This window comes from Chrysemys picta, chromosome 1, assembly GCF_011386835.1.
Source record: "Chrysemys picta bellii isolate R12L10 chromosome 1, ASM1138683v2, whole genome shotgun sequence".
NCBI classification, from domain to species: domain Eukaryota; kingdom Metazoa; phylum Chordata; order Testudines; family Emydidae; genus Chrysemys; species Chrysemys picta.
The window spans coordinates 205,523,221-205,546,160 of NC_088791.1; the positions used below are offsets into that span (position 1 = coordinate 205,523,221).

Below are 22,940 nucleotides of genomic sequence, written 5' to 3' on the forward strand. Positions count from 1 at the left end.
GGGGGCAGGTATTGGTACCTGGTGGTGTGGGTCCCTTTTGTGGGCCTGAAACACCAATTGCACCTCCTCCTCTCTCCACTGTTGAATGTAAGAGCTAACTTTGATTCCCTTAGGAGTCTAGTTACAGACTGCTGAGCTGAGTTCACTTTGGGCCAATAGTGCACCAGCACTGGGGCTCCCCTACTACTAGCTGAAATCACTAAGAGCTGAAATCACAAAAGAGCTAAAGCTATTTAAGAGCTGAGATCACTGAGGCTGTGTTAACTAGTGGGGGAGCCTGAAGCTATATGCTAAGCTAACTTAGCTTAGCGGGGGCAAGTGGAGCGGAGCGGCTCACAGGTCGGTGAGCGGAGCAGCTGGAGGAGCAGCTAGCAGAGCAGAGCAGAGCCTTGTGGGAGCGGCCCAAGGGACGGCTGGAGCGGAGCGGCGCGGCTCACAGGTTGGTGAGCGGAGCGGAGCGGAGTGGCTCACAGGTCGGTGAGCGGAGCGGAGCAGCTGCCAGAGCAGTTCGTGGGACGGCAGGAGTGGGACTGCGGGTGGAGTGGAGCAGTTCGTGGTGAAGGCTGTGGTGGAACCCCACGGAGAAGCAGCCGGTTGGCCTCGGATCACGTAAGGTGCCCCTTAACACCCTGCTCACCCCCCCCCACCTTGAACTCTGGGGCTGCACGGATCAGGGACAGAGACTTTGGGGGGTTGTCGGACTTTTGGGACTTTTGTGATTCTTGGGTTGCTGGACCCAAGAGACTTTGGAATTGGTGGACTTTTGGGACTTTGGTGATTCTTGGGTCGCTGGTTTCAAGAACCAACAGGAGAGGACACGGCCCGATTTGCTGGGGTGGGTCTTCGCTCATGGTTTGGTCTATGAACTCTAGTTGTGGTGTTTTCCCAATTTAGTACTATGTCGTTTACCTCATGTTATTAAACATTTTCTGCTACACCGAGGCTCTGTGCTTGCGAGAGGGGAAATATTGCCTCTTCGAGGCGCCTAGGGGTGTGTGTAAGATTTTCCCAGGTCACTGGGTGGGGACTCGAGCTGGTTCTGTGTCACGCTGTTGGGAAGGGACCCCTATGTACTGAACCCGGCCCTTGCTGCTATCAACTTGGCCTGGCAGAAGGGTTACATATATTTTTAAAAAACTACTTATTGTCCATAACTGTGCTGGCCATAGATTTCTCCTTATGTCTCTTGGATTCCCTTATCAATTTTCTACAATATTTAACTCATTACTGTCAACTTTCCCTTGTATTTTGTTTTTTACAGTTACCTTCAGTTCCCCTCTAAACCAGGTTGGTTTTTTAAACCGGCATGGCCTTCTTCCTCAATGGTGGGATCATGGCTTTTTGGGCTTCAAATAAGGTGTTCTTAAATGATCCCAATTATCATTCGCATTTGTTCTGTGATCAATTCCTTTTTATCTATTAAGACATGGTCTAATATAGAATTCTCCTGTGTTGAATGCAACACTTTTTGAGTTAGGAAATTGTCATCTATAATGCTTAGAAATTTCAAGTCTCTTTTACTTCTGGTAGCATAAGACCGCCAACCTGTGTCACTCAAATTGAAGCCCCCCATGATCTCAGAGGCTTTTCCTTAAATTTTATGTAGATAGGTGTGTAAGGAGGCAGTCATCCTGTTCCCTAATGTGATTTGTTAGTCTGTAGCAGACACCAGCTAGTATCCCATCTTAAGCTTTATCTATTATGACATTTATCCATAAACATTCAAGATCATATTCTTTTGAGTTATCAGTGACTTGGGAACAGGTAATGCCATTTTTTACATAGAGTGCCACTCCCCCTCCCCTTTTGCCCACTCGATCCTTCCTAAATAGTTTATAACCATTAATTTTTAATATTTCAATCATGCAAATCATCCCACCAGATTTCAATAATACTATCTACATTGAATTTATGCTCATAAATTAGCAATTCCAAATCCTCTTGTTTGTTACCCAGGCTCCTAGCATTAGTGTAATGGCAATTCAGGAATTTCTTCTTTTCATGTTCTTTGGTTTCTTGATTAATTTTGTTCTCGACATCTTGATTTTGTGCTGAGTGCTCATCTCTTTCTTCTTTTTACCCTCCCCTTTCACTATTAGTTTAACCCCCTCCTGACTACTCTACTCAGCCTGTCCCCAAGGAAATTGGTTCCCCTTCAACCGAGATGGAGGCCATCCAAACTATACAGCCCCTTCTTCCTGTCTGTCTGTTTTGTCACAATGGGCCCTTCAGTAACAATGAAAGAGTGGCACTGCTGTTGGGTACCCTAACAGATGTTTCATGGTAATCTGATTATGTGCAATTAGAAGTTTAACAAGGGGCTCCCTCAAACAATTTGTTTTAGCTGAAAGTATGTGAGACATTTCTTGGATAGCAATTCCATGCCCTTTCCCCAACTCCTGAAATCCCAAACCCCATCAATTTCATATACTTCAACCATCGTGCCCAAAAATCCATCTGCTCAATCCTCTCCCCTTGTATTCTTCCCCATCCATTAGTCCTTGGTAACTCATTCAAGCCGCAGTACCCTCAGCCTCCCCATCACTTAATGGAACTTCTCTAGTAGGCTTCTTTATCACACAGCTGTTCTTCACAACAGTAGTGATGGTGGAAGATGGGTGTTCTGCCGTTTCTGCTGGCAACTGTTGTGGCAGGTAGTTTCTCCTGTGTCCTCTGTCTGTGGAGTGGTTGGCAAAGTGGAGATGAATCAATTTTGCGTATGAACCGCATGGATTGTTTGGGCAATGAGGGTCTGATTTGATTCCTGAGGTGGATTAGTTTGTCTGGATGCTGGTCTCTCCTAGCTGAAGTAGGGGTAGACAATCAGGTCTCCCCAGGAGCGGGAGGTATGGAAGGACAGAGGGATATTGCTCCAAACTTTCCTCCCATATTTAGATCTTTAAACTCTGGGCTGTAGCTGGGCAGGCAAGCATCAGCAGGGAAAGAGGTGATCCACTTTGATCACATTTGTCTATATAAAAAGATTCCAGGATTGTCACTCTAAAGCCTAGAATGTCTGTTGAGTCATTGTGAAGCGATTGAGACTGCTACAAGCAGAGTTCAGAATATCACCTGATTCGATCATCACAGGGATTTGCTGTCTGTTATCATCCAATTTTTAAGTTCTCATTCATTTTTTATTTTGAATTACACTGGTGCTTTTAGCTACTGCAAGGCATGTATGTATGCCATAGCAAAGAGTCCTAGATCATTGTGATATCAGAGGTAACTCAGCCAATCACTACCATTCCTTTACAGGTAATCTTTGTGCAACAGTTTCATTGGTTGTATGTGGGAGGTTGCACAGATGGTGGATTACTTGTCTCAACTGCCACAGTTCTTCAAAACTACCAACATAACACAATCAATGCCCACAATAACCCCAAACACCTAGCCCACATTCACCACCCGCATAAATCAACACAATCTAATATTGTCACTAGTCCATGTGTGACGCTGAAGCCTAGAATGTCTGTGAGTCAGTGTGAGGTGATGGAACTACCTATGAGTATGACTGAGAATAACACCAGGTTCAATCATTGGGCCCCGTGAGAACCAGATGGAATGTTGGAGGCCAAAGGTTCTGTGGTGGTTGGAATGTGACAGTTGATCAGAGGAGGTGGGAGTAACAGCTATGTGGGGTAGCAGAGCTGGTTGTGCCTCCAGCCCGGGGGCAGCTCGATGCACAAACTTTGGGGAACATGTACAAACAGCAGCATGGCTCACTGCAGTGCACCGCATGGAAAGAAGACACTCCATTTTCGGCTTTTTTACAGACATGACTTTACAAATTACTTTGCAGCTACTAGTGCACAGATAAGTGTCTGTGTGGGATGGAGTCATTGTCCCCTCCAGCTGCAGAAGTGGAATCCAGCTGCTTGCTCCTTTCAACCATTGCAGTTGGTTTGCACTAGTTTGGGTTTTTAAGGCCATCTCTGCAAGGGAAAGGGCAGGAGGCCTTTTTAAACAAAAGTTTAGTCAACTTCACGAGACCCCAAATCAGCTCTGTTTCCTTCTCCTTTCTCCTCCCCATATTCAGCTAGTTCATGCAGCGTTCTCTCCTCAGCTGGGCATGCCGGCATCAAAAAATGAGTTGGAACCGGCAGCAAGTGTTGATTTGGAAATGTTATATGTAGCCATTAGTACTGAATACTCCAAATATTAAAAATCTAAATGGTGGGGGAAGGGAAGAGCTGGAATATTAATAAATCTTGAATATTAGCTGCATAAAATCGAACAATAAAATCGCATATATAAACCACATAACATGTGCTATTTTATTTGTTGCTTCAGAATCTCAGACTAAGTAAATAAAAGGACCTTTTCAAAAGGAGAGTGTCACACACAGCTGATACTTTTTCTAAAACAGACAAACACAGTTTATAATACAAATATACACACACATTTTACCTTCAGCTATCTTGAATTCTGGTGAAATGAACATAAATAATCCCAAAAGCCATTTGGACCAGCCAATTTATGGATGCATTTATATTTAATTAGGTATCCCTATGTGGGCATTAAACTATACACTGGAATCCACTTTTAATGTGAGAAAAAGAATTGCAGTTTTGAGTAAATGGAGCTTTGCTGAATGATCATATAAACTGTAGAATTTTTTTAAAATTGCTAATGAACAATTGAAATGATAGGTTTATTTCATGTTCTTTTTATTTAAATATACCTTAGCTCTAACCAATAAATTAGTTAGATATTTATAAATTGAATTGTTTTCTTTTCCAAAAGAACAGTTAATGTGTTCTCTTATTTTATTAAATGCCGAGTGAGATAATTGGCTATAATCTATCTCTGATGTTTAAGGAAAAAAATTGCTGAAGAGAATGACAGCTGTTATGTGGTAATATTTCACCAAAATTGGGATTGAATATTTGTAAATAACAATTGTACAATAAAGGTAACTGCAAGTACCTACTATTACTTGAATGGTTTAGATATACCTGAAATTAAATAGCATTTTGGACAATTGGGGTTAGGATATTTAATGTAACTGTGTTCACATAAATACCATTCTATGCATTCATTTACCTGTCTGGCTTTAATAACTATCAGATATCACATTTTAAGTCACTTATTTGAGGGTGACTCAGCTCTGTTAATAATTTAATTTCTTCATACTATTTTGAGGCCTGGTTCTCTACTGCCTTCCACCCTGGGTGGTCATCTGCGCCTTTGCAAAGTGAGTGTAAAATGTTGCTACTGCTAAAAGTGAATGGAAAATTTGGATCTTGTAGTATTTTATGTCTACTTTGTACTCCATTTGTATAGGTAAGTATAAATGATGACTCAAGGTGCCGGGCACTTGGAGAATCAGGCCCCTTTTTCCTCTCATTTAAAAAAATCCTTAATTATATATTACTCTGGACTGTCAAAAGTCTTTCACAGGGATACCATGATAACTATGTTAGAATAGTCTTCCAATTTTTGTTTAACTCTGGTATTTCATAGTTTTTATTTTATGAACAATCATGATGATACTGAACATAAGTTTTATGGGCATTGAAAAAAAACAGGGATACAGTCAGTACTTTTGCGGATACTGTAAGATAGCACTGCTTCATTGATCTAATTGTAATGATTACACGCTAAATATTAGGGCAACATGAACAGCCTTGCTGTTTCTTAATTATAGGATAGACTGTCTTTTTAAAACAACCTATGTAAGTAAAGCATCTAGTTATGCTAATGAACATGAAGGACTAGTAACTGTGTACGGAGTCAGGCTATAATAAAAGAAGCATTCCTGAAGCTTTTCTACACAGCTCTACCATTGCACTGTAGTCCCATACGCTGTTCATTTGTGGGCCTTTCTTGAGAAAAAACACCAATCTTACTAAACTACTTCAGATTGTATTTTGTGTAATGATCATGTGTGCTTCATGCAACAAAATAAGAATTCATCTTATTTTCATTTAAAACATAAGTTGGAATTTGAACACTGACACTGAAAAGTAAAAGGCAACTCCATTAACCCCAGGTACATCAACTCCCATTTTACTGATTTTTGTTGGCGGGGGGAGAGACAAATTCTATTGGATTTGGGATTAGACAGTCTTCTCAAAAACAAGCAGAATTTATGCTTCATGTCTGTATTTTTGGTTGAGTTATTTAGAATTATATTAATTTAATAAAAGCACCAATTCAATGCTCTGGGTGCCCTTGGCAATCTCCTAAAATCTAGGAAAAGTGAATGTGGTATAATTTAAATGTGGGTAGACTGACTAACAGAAGTGACTAAAATGAAAGTGACAATTTTCTGCTTCTAATCCCCAAATGACTGTATAGTTCAAAAAGGGCCTCACCTACTAGGCTACCTATTATCCTCTCTCAAGGTTATGGCCTGGAATGTCAGAGAGACTTGAAAATCTGCAGTTTAGTTCTCCTTCCATTAATGGATAAGACAACCCTGGACTGACACATCAGATGATGCATCTTTTTCCCATAGGATGCAGTCATTGTCTTTGAGTAATTTCGTAACTTATTCTGCCTGTATGAAGTGTTGCTACATAGATACCAAGCATTTCAGACGTATAGACCAAATATTTCAGAAATGATCATTATAATGACTCTTCCTGATATTAATAGTATTTTGGATATGTTTATTATTATTGCACTCATTCCTTTCTGTTTTTGAACAATATGTAAGCTTAAGCTGAGGAATTTGATAGAGACAGGATGGGATACCACACTAAAAGAGGATGGAACTAGGAGTTGGGACACTTGGGTTTTATACTCATTTCTGCTACATGCTTGCTTTGTGATCCTGAACAAACATCTTAATGTGTACAATCCTTATTTTCCTTTTATGTAAAATGGGTATAATAATATCTACCTTTCTAAAACACTGGCATCTTTGTAAACGCTTTAGTGGCACAGGCACCATTCTATTGTTGTGTGTGTGTGTGTGTGTGTGTGTGTGTGTGTGTGTGTGTACATGAGTGCCTAGCACAATGAGGCCCTGATCCTTGATTGGTGGCTTCTCGGTGCTACTGCAATATAAATAATTTAAGACCTCTTTGGATAAAAATCCTCATATAGGGGGAAAATATTATTAGGATGAAACTTTGGGTACAAGTCAATTGATGTTTCTACCTGACAGCGATGAAAGCAACTGTCCCAAAGCATTCCCAGCTGGTGTATCTAACATGTACAGTTACAGCTTTTAACTTTCTTATCAAGTTACTGTCCAAAGTAATAGCAAGAAATTATTCTTATCAAAATCTTATATAACTGAATTTTGTTCTAGACTAACACTATAATTCTGTTCACATTCTGATTGCTCTTGGATACAGAATACAAGATTTAAAAAAAATGCTAACTGAAACTGTGAGAGAGTCCAGTAGAGAGTAAGATACTGAGTGAATCAAGTGCTTTAAAAAACCTTATTCTGGATGTGTGTCATGATTGTAGTATAGCTGAGTCAGTTGGGCATCTGAGCAGCACAAACAATTTACTGAATAGAGCAAAAACAAATCGTGTAAGTGATGGCTGTGGTATGTTTATGGCTGTCAAGGTTTCTGATAAAGGAGATAATTTGGTTGTGAGCATTGTTTGGAAATTAGGCCTCTGAAGGAGTGAATAGCTGAAATAGACAGAAGTGCTTACAAAGATAAATGAGTAGGAGCGGTTCATTGATGATAGATGGCTGGTATTTGAATCTGTAGGAGATATAGCAGAAGTTGATGAGCATATTAGTGAGTTTCATAGTAATTGTATTGGGGCATGTAAATGTGTGGCCTGTGGGCAGCCCTGCAAGTGGCCCCTTGCCTCAGTTTCCCTTTTGATTCATTACATAAACTCAGAACAGCCTTTGAAGCATATAGATTGCCCTTTTTTCAGGGTTAATTTATTACCAAAGGCCCCACTACCATAAACCAGAATCCCCCCAGCACAATCCAAACAGTACATTTGTCTCAACAGTCCAACGCCAAGTACGGCTCTGGTGTCTCTGACTACACGTCAGCTCAGCTCTCAGATATGGCTTGGTGTGTCTCACCATGCTTCAGTTCAGCCCCTCTAGCTGGGGTGTTACTCTGTCCTGTTTCATTCACATGAATGGTTCCAGCTCTTGCCTAGAGACATAAGTGGGCTCACCTAGGGTTACCATTCGTCCGGATTTACCCGGACATGTCCTCCTTTTTGTGCTAAAAATAGCATCCGGGGGGAATTTGTAAAGCACTCAAAATGTCCGGGATTTCCCCCCTCCCCCGGCAGAGCAGAGCGAGCGGCTGGGAGGGCTGCAGGAAAGTCCCGGGCTGGACTCTGGAGCAGCTGTAGAGGAGCCGGATCCGCCCTGCAGCCCGGTCCGGCAGCACTGTGCAGGGCCAGGGACCGGGTTTTGTTGTGCTGGGGAGCGCAGCCACGTGTCCGGCTCGGCTCGCACAGAGCCCAACACCCTGTTCTGAGCAGCAGGGTAAGGGGGCCAGGGGGCAGGAGAAGGGGCAGGGAGGTTCTGGAGGGGGCAGTCAAGAAACGGGGGGGGCTTTTTGGGGGGAGTGGAGAAAGTTTTGGGCAGTCAGGGTACAGGTAGGGGGTAGGGTCCTGGGGGCAGTTGGGGGGGGGTCTTAGGAGGGGGCAGTTAGGGGACAAGGAACAGGGAGTCTTAGGTAGGGGGTGGGGTTCTGGAGGGCAGTTAGGAGCAGGGGTCCCAGGAGGGGGCAGTCAGGGGACAAGGAGCGGGGGGGTGGGGGGCTGGGAGTTCTGGGGGGGAGCTGTCAGGGGGCAGGAGTGGGGAGAGGGGTCGGAGCAGTCAGGGGACAGGGAGCAGAGGGGTTTAGATGGGTTGGGAGTTCGGGGGGGGGGGCTGTCAGGGGGTGGGGAGTGGTTGGATGGGGCGTGGGAGTCCCAGGGGTCTGTCTGAGGGTGGGGGTGTGGATAAGGGTTGGGGCAGTCAGGGGACAAGAGGCAGGGAGGCTTAGATAGGGAGTGGAGTCCTGGGGGGCAGTTGGGGCAGGGGTCCCAGGAGGGGGCAGTCAGGGAACAAGGAACGGGGGGAGGGTTGGGGGTTCTGGGGGGGCGGGAAGTGGGAGGGGCTAGGGCGGGGCTCCTCCCGTCCTCTTTTTTGCTTGCTGAAATATGGTAACCCTAGCTCACCTCTCCATTGTTCCCCAGTCTTCAACTCTTTCTGGTCTTCTGGCTTCAGGTCTCCAGCTCAGAGAGCCAGCAGGCATCTCCCTCTGCTGCTTTTAGGCTTCAGGTATCCATCTCTCTCTGACCATGGCTTTCTGGCCTGGGGATAGTTGTAGGCAACTCTCTGACTGCCTTCCTGCCTTCTTTTTTCACTAGTCTGACCTGGCTCCCACTGTTCAAACAGGGAATTTTCACTACTCCTGTCTTCAGGGGTACCCCATCCCTGAAGCTCTCAGCTGAGCTCTGCTCTTTCTCTTGAGCTCTCTTTACCCAGGTGTCTGGGTTCTCTTCCTTTCTAAACTCTGGGCCTTAAACTCTCCCTCTAAGCCTCTCTCAGGATGCTGGACTCTGGGTTCTGAACTCCCCTCTGTCTTCTGAATTCTCCTTTATATCTCTTGGGTCAGCCCCAGCTTCCTCATTACACCAAACTGAGATGCACCTGAACTGGAACGGGAGAGCTGAGCCCAGTTTTATTTAAGGGGTCAGCTACCCTGTTACAGGATGTTATAGATGAGGCTGATGGAAGATTGAGGAAATACAAATTTCAGATGGCATTTGGGGGCCTGTTCCACTGGCCACTGAAGCCAGTGGCAAATCTTAAGTGACTGATCTGGATACTCAGGTGAATGAAAGACAGACACAGGGAAGGAGTTAAGCAGTAGGATACAACTTTATTAATTTAGTGCTGCCACTCCATTTTATCTGCTTACCCTCTCTCCCATACCAGCATTTTTAATAGGCAGCAGGTGTAAAACAAATAAAAGGAAGTTCTTCTTCACACAGCGCACAGTCAGCTTGTGGAACTCCTTACCTGCTTAGGTTGTGAAGGCTAGGACTATAAGAGCGTTTAAAAGAGAACTGGATAAATTCATGGAGGTTAAGTCCATTAATGGCTATTACCCACAATGGGTAAGGAATGGTGTCCCTAGCCTCTGTTTGTCAGAGGGTGGAGATGGATGGCAGGAGAGAGATCACTTGATCATTACCTGTTAGGTTCACTCCCTCTGGGGCACCTGGCATTGGCCACTGTCGGTAGACAGGATACTGGGCTAGATGGACATTTGGTCTGACCCAGTACAGCCGTTCTTATGTTCTTATTTAATTGTGTCCTGTGCAGGGATACAGGACTTACACCATGTAACCAATAACTTGGGGTGAGCCCTCTTCAGCCAGGCCCCTAGGACTCAGCATACTTCTGAACTTCTTGCCCTATCCCCTCTGAGGGGTGTGGAGTGTACCATAGTGGACCTCAGACTGCAAGACTTCAGGTTTCCCTTTCTCCTTACAGGTAATCAGTCTACCAGCCACACCCTCGGTCTCATTTATCTCTGGAAGCTGGCTCTTTAGCCTTTATTCCTACTGGACACCGGCCATTAAACATTCCTATACTGCCTCCTAACTGTAAAATTCCTAATTTTACTGTTTTAACCTAAATTGTGCATACATGATGCTGCAGAGAAGGTGAAAAATCCTCTGGATCCCTGCCAATTTGGCCCAATGGGAAAAAGATCCTTCCTAATACCAAAACAGGCAATTGGTCAGACCCCTGGCATCCTAGAAAGACAGGTCAGTATACCTCAAATACAGGGAGGGAGGGCAGGACATCAGTAATGGCAAGATTGGTCCCGAGACACCTGCAAAGACTTTAATTTGAAGGGGCTTCTGAGAGCCAATCAGGTCCTCTCCAGCTAGCCAAGCTACGCTCCTGTGTGCACTCTGAAGCACAAATTGGGGCACAGCTCTAGCATGTGTGAGTGTGAGCTCTTCCTGTTCATCTCTCCTCCCAGGAGTGGCCATTTTTCTTTGGGTCCAACCAGATTTCCATCCCTACCCTCAAGACAGGAAGGAGCATTTGTGAAGGAGTCTGATGTAAGTATGTAGTATTAAAAAGGGTTGCAATAGGCTAAAGCCAAAAAGGGAGCATGTGATATGAGAAAAACGAAAGGGAGTACATGATTCACTGAATGGGTTTATGAACAGTCAGTTTTGACAAGACTATGAAACCAGTAGAGGTTTTTATTTTTACTTCTATGGTACAAAAGATTTGGATACTAAGCTGAAGGTCCATGAACTGATGCAAAGATATAGACGATGAACCAATATTTATGTAAAAAAATTTTAAAAAAAGAATTTATTCTACTTTGAGTTTATACAGTTGAAACCACAAATCAGTAAGGAAATCTAAAAAGATTCAGTAATGTCAGCCTGCCCATGGTTCACATCCCCTGGGTTTTATAGAATATATTTTACAACATAAATAGTACTAAATGAAACTACACCTTTAATCAGAAAACAAGAATAGAAACTACTACACTCCTTTTAGAACCTTTACTTTTGCATGTTTTACAGTTTGTTTTTCATTTTAACTGTGCAATTCTTTTGTATTTAATTTTCTATTTTGTTTTGTTTTAATGGGTAGAAAAAGCTCAAATTATTTGACTTGCAGAACTTAAAAAAAAAAAAAAGTCACCTTGTAAGTTCCTTGATTCATATCTAGAAGACATAAGAGACAACAAGAGACCTTTGGGAAAAAATTGGGAAAGAGGATCAAGAAAAGACAGACAAAGAAGACAATTGAAAATGAAATGTTATGTGGATTTTAACATTCCAGGAGCATATTTTGTGTAACAAATTAGATGTATGTATGTCCAGGGAGAAGTGTGATTATAATTGAATTAGCAGGAAGTTGGTTAAACCAAGGCATTAAAGGGACAATTAAATTGTAGAGAGAAGGAGAATAAAGAAGAATATCAGAGACATGAGGGTGGTGGTTTGTTTTTGTTTTGTAAGTCAAGCAACTGGTAAGAACATATAGAGAAAACATTATAAAATGAAACAGAAAGAAGAAAGAACAATTAGAGGAGCATAAATAGAAATGACAAATTGTAGAATAGCTTGCATAACAATAAAGGGATTTACAAAGATAAGGAAGATACAGGATTAAATAGATAAAATAAACCAATGACTACTTAGAAATGCCTGTGAAGAGCTTCTATTCAGAGATAATGAAATTGCAGGGTGATTCTTATTTTGCCACCCTTTCTACCCAGGCATCACATGGTAATCTCCAAGTTGAAGATTACTCAGTTTACCTGTAGTAAAGGAGCAACATTATATAGTGTACAAATAACACAGTAGCTTATAAGAATTGTTCATCAGATGCACAATTGTTTATAAGACACCCTTAAAGAAAGTAACGTCCCAAGTGCTGGTAACTTCTGTAAATTTTAATGAAAATGAATGAGCTTTTCACTGATGTTTTAAATGGTTCTTTAGATTCAGGAGAAATTCATAAACTTCGAATAGGAGAAAATATGTTTCAATTATTTTAAGAGAGTCAGAAGACAAATTAACTATAGATAAAGTTTAATATAAATTGTGAGGAAAGTTATTGAAACTGTCTTAATGGATATGGCCTACAAGTCCCTGAAAAAGGATAATTCAGTTAAGCACAGATTCAAGCAGGGAAGACTTTAAAGGTAAACTGATGTATTTTTAAAAGTGTATATGTACGTATATACACATGTGTAATATATATATGCACATTTTACTATATATTACTATATACATATTTATAAAGAAACAAATCCCTGCTTAAATTTCTAAATCATCAAGAGCCATGTTGTCCCTGGACCTAGCACAGGTAACAGTGGGACGGAACCAAAGTGGTTCCTTTTCCCTTGTGTAAGGGGAGGATGCTAATTGTCCTACACAAAGGTTGCACAGTTCTAGTGCCCCTTGGGAGTAAAAGTTACTCTGACAGTGATGGGGCAGGAAAAGGACTACCCCATAAAATCCTCCTCATTGGCCAAGAATGCCAGAGGAGTAGGCTGCACCATCCTAAATGATAGTGCAGTGTGCATACTTGTCCTGTGCACTGTGGGACTTTGAAAGGAATTGTGTCTATTTGAAGTATATTATTCAAAATCATCTATGATTTCCAATAATCTATTATTATTTCCTTAAAAAAAGATTTATTTAAATGTATAAGCCTCCATTTTCAAAACCTGGTGTCTAAAGTTAGGCTCCTAAATTCATTGTTTAGAAATCTAAATAAAAGTAGCCTTACTATCTGCTGGTCCTATGGCTTCAGTGGGACAGCGCCAGGTACACTGAATACATAAATAATGTTTGCAATGTCCAATTCAATATTTGCACAATACAAGAGGAAAAGTTAGCCTTCAGTTTCTTTGCATTTGTCACTTTGTAGCACAATCTAAACATTATTTAAATACTGTAATGTGTATGTTGATAGAGTAAAAATGTAAAACATCTCGGAGGAAAAACACATAATTCATATTTTCATTGCTTTCAAACTTTTATTCTCAGTGGCTTTTCAAATGTTCATAACTACTGATCACCTGAATTATGTAGCTTGCTTTTCTAACTGTCTTTATTGGAAATAGTATCACATTCTTGCAGTGATCTGACAAGGATTATATTAACACAAATGATGTACAGAAGAATAATGGTAAGGCCAATCAATGGCTCTAGTGCCAAAAGCAAGATAACATTAGACTTGTTGTTTTCTTCAGAAAATATAAATAAAGCTTGTTGACAAGAAAGACTAAGCTAACAATTGGGAGGAAAAAATTGATCCAAGCAGCTAATGCTTTTACTATTGAAACAATAATCTTTGCTGAATTTGAAAAGTCTTCCACGTGGGTGCTTGACAAGCTGGGTACAGTGAGCACTGAAATAATTAACAGAGCTGGAAGAAATACCATCGAGCCTTTCTGACTGGAATATTGATTTAGCTCAAAACTCAATTATTTTATCATTTTATTATTTAATGTATTAAGTATTTATACAGTGCCATAATTCTGCAGGACCTTTTACAGAGATTTTAGTCTACATCAAACAAACATTAAAACAAAACAGATAGAGGAAAGGATGAGGGGTAAAAATCGTGGCTCCATTGAAAAATATATGGAGATATACCTATCTCATAGAGCTGGAAGGGACCCTGGGGTCATTGAGTCCAGCCCCCTGCCTTCACTAGCAGGACCAAGTAATGATTTTTGCCCAAGATCTCTAAGTGGCCCCCTCAAGGATTAAACACACAACCCTGGGTTTAGCAGGCTAATGCTCAAACCACTGAGCTATCCTTCCCCCACTAGTCAATTTCAAAACTCCCATTGACTTAAATGCAGCCAGGATTTGACCCAATGTGAGCTACTTATATTCCACTTACAAGTTTTCATATTTTTTGATATTTTTAAAGAAGAGAATGAGGTTCTACAGTATTGTTAACCCAAAGCATTCAATATTATGAATCAGGCCTCCAAAACATAATTAGATTATTTTAAGCCAATGACACGTTAAAGTAATAAATTGGGGCTCTTTTTTATTTGCCTTTCACATTGTCAAGCTTTTTATCTTCGGCTTTGAAGGCAAAAACTTTTGGTTTTTTTTAAGATGAAACCTCAGATTCTGACATAATTGTTGTTTCAGTTTTCACCAAAAAGGTTAGTAATGATTGGACGTCTAACATAGTGAATGCCAGTGAAAATGAGGTTGGTTCAGACCCTAAAATAGGGAAAGAACAAGTTAAAAATTACTTAGACAAGTTAAATGTCTTCAAGTCACCAGAGCCTGATTTAAATATATCCTAGAATACTCAAGGAGCTGACTGAGGAGATATCTGAGCCATTAGCGATTATCTTTGAAAAGTCATGGAAGATAGGAGAGATACCAGAGGACCGGAAAAGGGCAAATATACCGCCAATCTATAAAAAGGTTAAATAAGGACAACCCGGAGAATTACAGACCTTACAGCTTAACTTTAGTACCCGGAAAGATAATGGAGCAAATAATTAAGAAATCAATTTTCAAATCAATGAGCATTCTTTGAGTGGGTCAACAGCAGTGGTGCAAGTTAAGCCCCCATGGGAAGGTACGCCATACCATTAAAACATTTATTGCCAGTACGCCATACTGGAAAGATGCATTTTCAAGTATGAATTGTAGAGCCCTGCATGGATACAAATTTATACCCGCAGATATCCGTGGCTAGAAATCGCTATCCGTTGAACTGCAGGGCTCTCCAGGGAACAGCTGTGGCAAAAGGAGCAGAACGTGGAGCCCCCGCTCCCAGGGGCCAGTGCCCCACACCGGCGGCTGTACTGCCCCCATCTCCGCCCCCACCAGTGTCCTCTGGCGGGACTGTACAGACCCCAGGCAGGAGACGCAGCTGTGTGGAAGGACTAGGGGTGGGGCTGGAAGCAGTTCAGCTGCAGCGGAGGAGCGTCCCGTGTGGGGCGTTGGCTCATGGGAGTGGTGGCTCCACGTTCTGCTCCTTTTGCCGCTGAGGTTCCTGGGAGAGCCCGATGGTTCAGGGGATAGCAATTTCTATTCACGGATATCCACATCCACAGGTATAAATTTGTATCCATGCAGGACTCTAGTCACGGAACATTTTTGTGTGTGTGTGTGGGGGGGGGTCGAGGGGTCAGTACCGTACTGCTAAGAGTTCAAATCTACTTGCACCACTGGTCAACAGACAGATGGACAAGGGCGATTCAGTTGATATAGTGTATTGGGACTTTCAGAAAGCCTTTGACAAGGTCCCTCACCAAAGGCTTAAGCAAAATAGGCAGTCATGGGATAAGAGGGAAGGTCCTCCCGTGGATCAGTAACTGGTTAAAAGATAGGAAACAAGCAGCAGAAATAAATGGCCAGTTTTTACAGTGCAGAGAGGTAAATAGCGGTGACCCCCAAGGATCTGTATTGGGACCAGTGTCGGGGGCTGACCACCAGCTGCTGCTCTGGCCCGGAGCTGCTGCTCCTGGGCTGGGGCTGACAGCTACTCTAGCTCCGCTGCTGAAGCCAAAGTCATGGATGTCCATTGGAGTCACGGAATCTGTGACCTCCGTGACAGAATTGGATCCTTACTTATGAAATGGTGATTGGATTGGAGAGGGAAGAGTCAGGGAGCCTAGAGAGAAAATTTACAGAAGTTAAGGCAAGAGAAACAATGGCATGTGGAACCACACTTTCTGCAGTCTGTCTACCATAGCTAGGTATTTCTAACCATCAAAGTATCTTAGTGACTATGACTACGTTGGCAGTCTGGTTTCCAGCAAATATGCCATGAAAAGCCAGGGACAAGTTAAAGGGAAAATCAAGGAGTTTTGTCAAATTCAAATAAAAGTTTGTATTTCCAAATCCATTATGAACACTAGACTTAATTTTTCAGTGATTCTTGGCTGTGAGCAAACTTTGCAGTATGGTCTCTGTGAGCTTGTACTTTTGTAAAAATAATTATGGTCTGCAAAGTTAATATCTGTGTAAAAAATCTTTTGCTATTTCAGTTCTTATTCAATTAATTGCCTTTCCGCCTAAGTTATAGACACACAACTTCAAAAACATACTACTGGTTATTTTTTACATAATGCATAAGTGGCCAGAATGAATATTAACACAACACTATTTAAAATGTTCCTTAGTAAATTTAGTATCTAATGTTCTTTACACCTATTTTTGTTCTCAGGAAAATGTATGCAAAAGATTGAAAGCCTGAAAGCCTGATTCCTTCCTTACATTTAAGTAGTCCCATTGACTGACTTAATGATTTAATGCTATATAACTTGAGTAGTGGCTCCAGAATTTATACCTGATACTTTCTGTATGTGATGCTAGTTCTTGTATTGTGCGTATTCCTTCCACTTTACAGTCAACCAAAGACTGTGTTGAAGGAGTAGGATTTATACCTCCTTTGTAAAGCACTTTGAGATCTGATAATTGAAAGTGCTATATAAGAGCAGATATTATAATTATTATTGCTTACAATATTGTTTATACCTTATGTTACTTTTCAAAGCTGTTAGCAAGGATGTATTTGATTTTTGTGTGTGCAATATGTCTTCCTAGGTGACTTCAGATCTTCCAATGGTGGCTGGTACTCCAAACCTCACTGTAGAAGCTGATGACACAACCGCTTACACTCTGAATGTATCTGCATGGAAACGAGGAATATTTAAAGGTAAAAAAAAGTTCAGTTTTTATACTGTCATTTTTATAATAATAATAAACAAGTACAAATCTATAAACCATTCCTCTCTCCATAAACCCCACTTAGGTTAGTTTGAATAGCATAATCTAAATATTAGGGCTGTCAAGCAATTAAAAAAGGTAATCACGATTAATCGCACTGTTAAACAATAATAGAATACCATTTATTTAAATATTTTTGGATGTTTTCTACATTTTCAAATATATTGATTTCCATTACAATGCAGAATACAAAGTGTACAGTGCTCACTTTGTATTTATTTTTGAATACAAATATTTGCACTGTAAAAAACAAAAGAAATAGTACATTTCAATTCACCTAATACAAGTACTGTAGTGCAATCTTTTTATCATGAAAGTTGAACTTACAAATGTAGAATTATGTACAAAAAATAACTGCATTCAAAAATAAAATAATGTAAAACTTTAGAGCCTGCAAGTCCACTCAGTTCTACTTCAGCCAGTTGCTCAGACAAACAAGTTTGGTTACATTTGCAGGAAATAATGGTGCCTGCTTCTTGTTTACAATGTCACCTGAAAGTGAGAACAGGCGTTCGCATGGCACTGTTGTAACTGGCGTCACAAGATATTTACGTGTCAGATGCGCTAAAGATTCATATGTCTCTTCATGCTTCAACCACCATTCCAGAGGACATGCATCCATGCTGATGACGGGTGCTGCTCGATAACAATCCAAAGCAGAGCAGACCAATGCATGTTCATTTTCATCATCTGAGTCAGATACCACTAGCGGAAGGCTGATTATTATTATTATTTTTGTGTGTGTGTGTTTTGGGTTCTGTAGTTTCTGCATCAGAGTGTTGCTCTTTTAAGACTTCTAAAAGCATGCTCCACACCTTGTCCCACTCAGATTTTGGACAGCACTTCAGATTCTTTTACCTTGGGTCGAGTGCGATAGCTATTTTTAGAAATCTCACATTGGTAGCTTCTTTGCATTTTGTCAAATCTGGAGTGACAGTGTTTGTAAATCAAACAACATATGCTGGGTCATCATCCAAGACTTCTATAACATGAAATATATGGCAGAATGCAGGTAAAACAGAGAAGGGGACATACAATTCTCCCCCAAGAAATTCAGTGACACATTTAATTAACACACTATTTTTTTAACAGAATGGTGGCTGAAGCATGAATGTTTAGCATATCTGGCACGTAAATACCTTGCAATGCCAGCTACAAAAGTGCCATGCGAACGCCTGTTCTTGCTTTCAGGTGACATTGCAAATAAGAAGCAGGCGGCAGTATCTCCCGAGAATGTAAACAAACTTGTTTGTCAGTGATTGGCTGAACAAGAAGTAGGACTGAGTGGACTTGTAGGCTCTAAAGGTTTACATTGTTTAGTTTTTGAGTGCAGTTATGTTATTAAAAAAAATGTACATTGGTAAGTTACACTTTCATGATAGAGAGTGCACTATAGTACTTGTATGAGGTGAATTGAAAAATACTATTTCTTTTGCTTTTACAGTGCAAATATTTGTAATAAAAATAATATAATGTGAGCACTGTACACTTTGTATTCTGTGTTGTAATAGAAATCAATATATTTGAAAATGTAGAAAAACATCCACAATTTTAATTAATTTCCATTGGTATTTTATTGTTTAACAGTGCGATTAATCACAATTAATATTTTTAATTGCAGTTAATTTTTTTTAGTTAATTGCGTGAGTTAACTGCAATTAATTGACAGCCCTACTAAATATGTATATATCCTGTATCTTTCCTACTTATTGTGTTCTGAGCAAGAGAATACACTTTCCTCAGCCTGTGTACCTTGCTGAATGAGACAAGGATTTCTACAGAGCCCTGTCTCATTGTATATATGCCAGTGAATATTTTATGTGCGGGGAACACTATGTTTTCAATGTAATAGAAAAGTTTATACCTCAGGAGCCTGATATTTCACCATGTAAAGCTAATTCATTCCTTAGTATTGCATTTTTGGGCTAAATTAGTCACTTGTGTTCCAGTGGCATAGTCCTTCTGAATGTTCAGCTCTAATTATTTAAAATAATGATGTTATTCAACTCTTGTGCATACGTAATGTGTGGTTTGAAAGGCCTATTAGTTGGCCACATTAAAAAAACGCGCAGTTCTTTAAGGAGGTGTGGATATATTCCTGCCATTGGGAAGGGACCCACCTTTGCTGACTTCTGTAAAATCATTTTCCATTGAGGATTGCACAAGAGCCATCTTGTGGCACTAAATGTTCAGCACCGCAAGTTACATAAGGGAGGAGGGGCTTGACCACCTCTGTTTCTTCTTCTCTACAGTAACAAGTGAAGGAACTTCAGCTGCTTGTCTGGCTAGTCAGGCTCCTAGTTAGCAATTTTTATTAATCAAATATGTAAATGTGTAGTTAAGTTTCTTGTGATTTTTAAGAGAACTATTTGCCTGCTAAATTTAAACTTATTGCTCCCATCTGTGTCAATGCTAGTACTATTCAATAAAAGTTGGAAAATGGCTGGACCATTTTTGGCCTAATTTTCCAGAAATATTAACTTCAGGCAGGAACCATATCTAAAAAATTTAAGTTCAATATTTGGCATTTTCAGAAAACTAATGGTGACTGAAATCAAGGGGTTGCAATGGAATTGCTTGTGCAACTTTAACTGTAATTGTTGCTAGCTCTTCAGCTATAATTGATGGTTTTGGGACTGGTCATTTTAATTTTATTTATCATTGTAATTGTGTGTGGACCGTAAGGACCAGACCCTACAAAGACTTGTGTGTAATTATAGTCACAAGAGTAGTCCCGCTGAAGTTTGACTAGAATGGAACCACTCATGTGCCTAGTTACACACATGTTTAAGTGTTTGCAGGATCGGAGCCTAGTTTTCCAAAGAAAATTGGAAAAATGTAGACTTAATAACATTACTGGCACCAAAGAATTAAAAGCAGAGCCTGGAGTCTGCTCTTGTCCTGTAATCTAAGACAGCATTTCTCTGAGTTACAAAAGATGGAAGGAGCCCTTGCTCTTCAGTCTGGTCTTTTTCTCTCTGTCTCAAGGGCAGGGTAGAAATAGAGTGTGCTAGTGACCCGTGCATTGAAACACAATGGCTTAATTATTTCTTTGATAACTGGGAAGTGTCCTGTTTTGTGCTAATAAAGACTTGGATGTCTAAAATTAATTTTACTGTCCCATGATTTAGCATCAGTATGTACTGAATACTAGTATTTTATTATAAGACATCAACACTGACTATTGCTGAAGAACAGAAGGCCAAATTCCCATTTTTTTCCTTTGGGAAGGGAATTTTTCCTTTAGAAGAATAAATGACAGTTGTTTTAAAAAGTGGATCTGACTTCAGTGTTAACCAGCTGAGTAGTAGCAATTGTAGATAATATTAGAATGCCATAGTAATGATCAGTTGTCTACTGACTACAATCTGAAACACGTAGTTACAGAAGTGAGACTGTAAATAGAAATTTCTCTTTCCAGTATTGGCAACACAGATTCACTCCTCCCTCAGGGTGTGCATACTCCTATGGCGCTATTTCACAACCCATTGTGAAATAATGTCTTTTGTAGCCTTATGCATGATCCTAAGAGAGCTGAATGTTTGATATGAGTTACTTAATGAGCTGTGGACCCAACTCCATCTAAGTTCTTTTATGACTATCTCAGCAGTGAATACAGAGTCATGAGTCCTTTCTCTCTGCTTTGTGTAGCAGAGAAAGAGGTGTTTAGTGTTGTTTGTTTTTTATTTATTTAATTTTATTTTAAAAGTCTGCCTATTTAGATGGGCATGAGAGAGGATGGTATTATGGTTAAGGCAGTAGAATACTGCCCAGGAGACCTGGATTCTATTCCTGCCTCTGTGACAGAGTTCCTATGTGATGCTGGGCTATGTGGCTTCCAATAGTGGCCAATGCCAGGTGCTTCAGAGGGAATGAACATTTTCACAGGTATCCACAGTGTGCTCCTTATTTTCTGAGGGCATGTCTATATTACGTGCTGGATCGACAGGCAGCGATAGATCCAGCGGGGGGATCGATTTATCGCGTCTAGTCTAGATGCGAAAAATCGACCACCGAGCACTGTCCTGTCGACTCCAGTACTCCACTGGAGCGTGAAGCGTAGGCGGAGTCGACGTGGGAGCATCAGCCGTCAACTTACCACAGTGAAGACACCACGTGCGGTAAATAGATCTAAGTACATTGACTTCAGCTACGTTGTTCACGTAGCTGAAGTTGCATAACTTAGATCGATTCCCCTGCCACCCCCCAGTGTAGACCAGGCCTGAGTACCCAACTTGAAACACTTTGCAGAGGGGCTGACTGCTCGTCACTGCAACCAAGGTCAATGGGAGATCTGCTCTGAACATATAAAATGCTATAAAATACTAAGTACTCCAAAAATCAGGAACTGGGCATCTCAAATTGGGCACCCAGAATTATTTGACACTTATGACAATTTTGGCTTTAATCTCTGTGTCTCAGTTCTTCATGTGTAAAATGGGCAGAGTACTACATTGTCAACTCACAGGGGTGTTATGAAGATAAATTCATTAACTTTTGTAAAGAACTAAGATACTACAATGAGAGCACCATTAAAAAGCCCATGAGGAAATTAATAATTCTGGGTTCAGTACAGCATTTGGATACTGTGTTGAAAATAATGCATGGTGCCACACATTGAATCATGAGGATAAAAATAAATATTGAACAGCTACTCATTCAGTGGCACTGTTAATCCTCTGGAAAAAATACTATGTAATTAAAAGTATCATAATGCATCTGCACAAGCAACCTTAATTCTAGTATTTTGTAACCTAAAGGTGCTTCACTTTGCAACCTTCATATTCTTTTAATTTAGTTCCTTATATAATTTTAAAATACATTTTGCAATTTATACTTGATATGAAGTGCTTCTTATGATATAAACTGCAGTTCTGAGCAAAAGGAGTTCAGTTTTCTTTTACATTCAAACATACTTTTTTCTGGGTGTATTCTGTTACATGAAATTGCAATGGTAAAATTACATTTCTTGTGTTTTCCAGGTTCCTATTTTAATATTATTGTGCTGAAAAGGGACACAGTTTAAAAGTCAGCCCTTTCAGATCATTCTTAAGATCTCTTTGGAAATATTCTAAGATTGGGCTAAGATTATATACTCTAATTAATTTTAGTCATAGACTTGCCTTAATGTAGAAATAAGACTTAATAACCAGTTCATACAATGTTCTGGCTCCAGAGAGAAGTCCCCCATGAGCCATTCTTAAGTAATAGATTATAAAATCTAAATTAAGTTAAAGTGATTTCCAAATATTCTTTTCTAAAGCATTAAATAGTTACTCATTCTGTGCAACACAACTATAATGGTGTATTTGTTGAAGTTCCCCTTTAAAGTGTGTCCAAAAAAAAAAAGGCCTAGAAGGGCTAAGAATACTATTAAGAACACACCCAGCCCTAATGTTTGAAGATTCCTTGTGCAAAGATGCTGGCATTTGATCTGCTCATCTTTTCTCAGGATTACGCCTTCCACAAACAGATAGAGGCTATTACTCCTCCAGAGTGGCTGGGGACAAATATTTTTTTCCTCACTGGAATGTCTGTGCTAAGTAGTATAGATTGCAGTTCATCACACCATAAAGTGCTGTGTTAGTGGACATTCACCACTGATTACATTTCCTTTAGTGCACTCTGGGTTCCCTTACTAGATACAGCAGCAACTTCATTTCCATCTCCTATTTTGCACACTGTCTCAACTTACTGGTGAAGGAGTTCTCTGAAGGCACTTGTAGTGACCAAAGTCC

The 22,940-nt window shown here is 40.5% G+C and overlaps 1 protein-coding gene across 1 annotated transcript in view; it reads left to right on the forward strand.

The window, feature by feature from the left end:
• LOC135978161 (cilia- and flagella-associated protein 47-like) overlaps positions 1-22,940 on the forward strand; it is a 387,250-nt gene that overhangs the window by 77,926 nt on the left and 286,384 nt on the right. Inside the window, exon 8 of the mRNA XM_065579202.1 lies at positions 17,020-17,131. Within this exon, the coding sequence (XP_065435274.1) occupies positions 17,020-17,131 (112 nt within the window). The remainder of the gene's footprint in view (positions 1-17,019; positions 17,132-22,940) is intronic.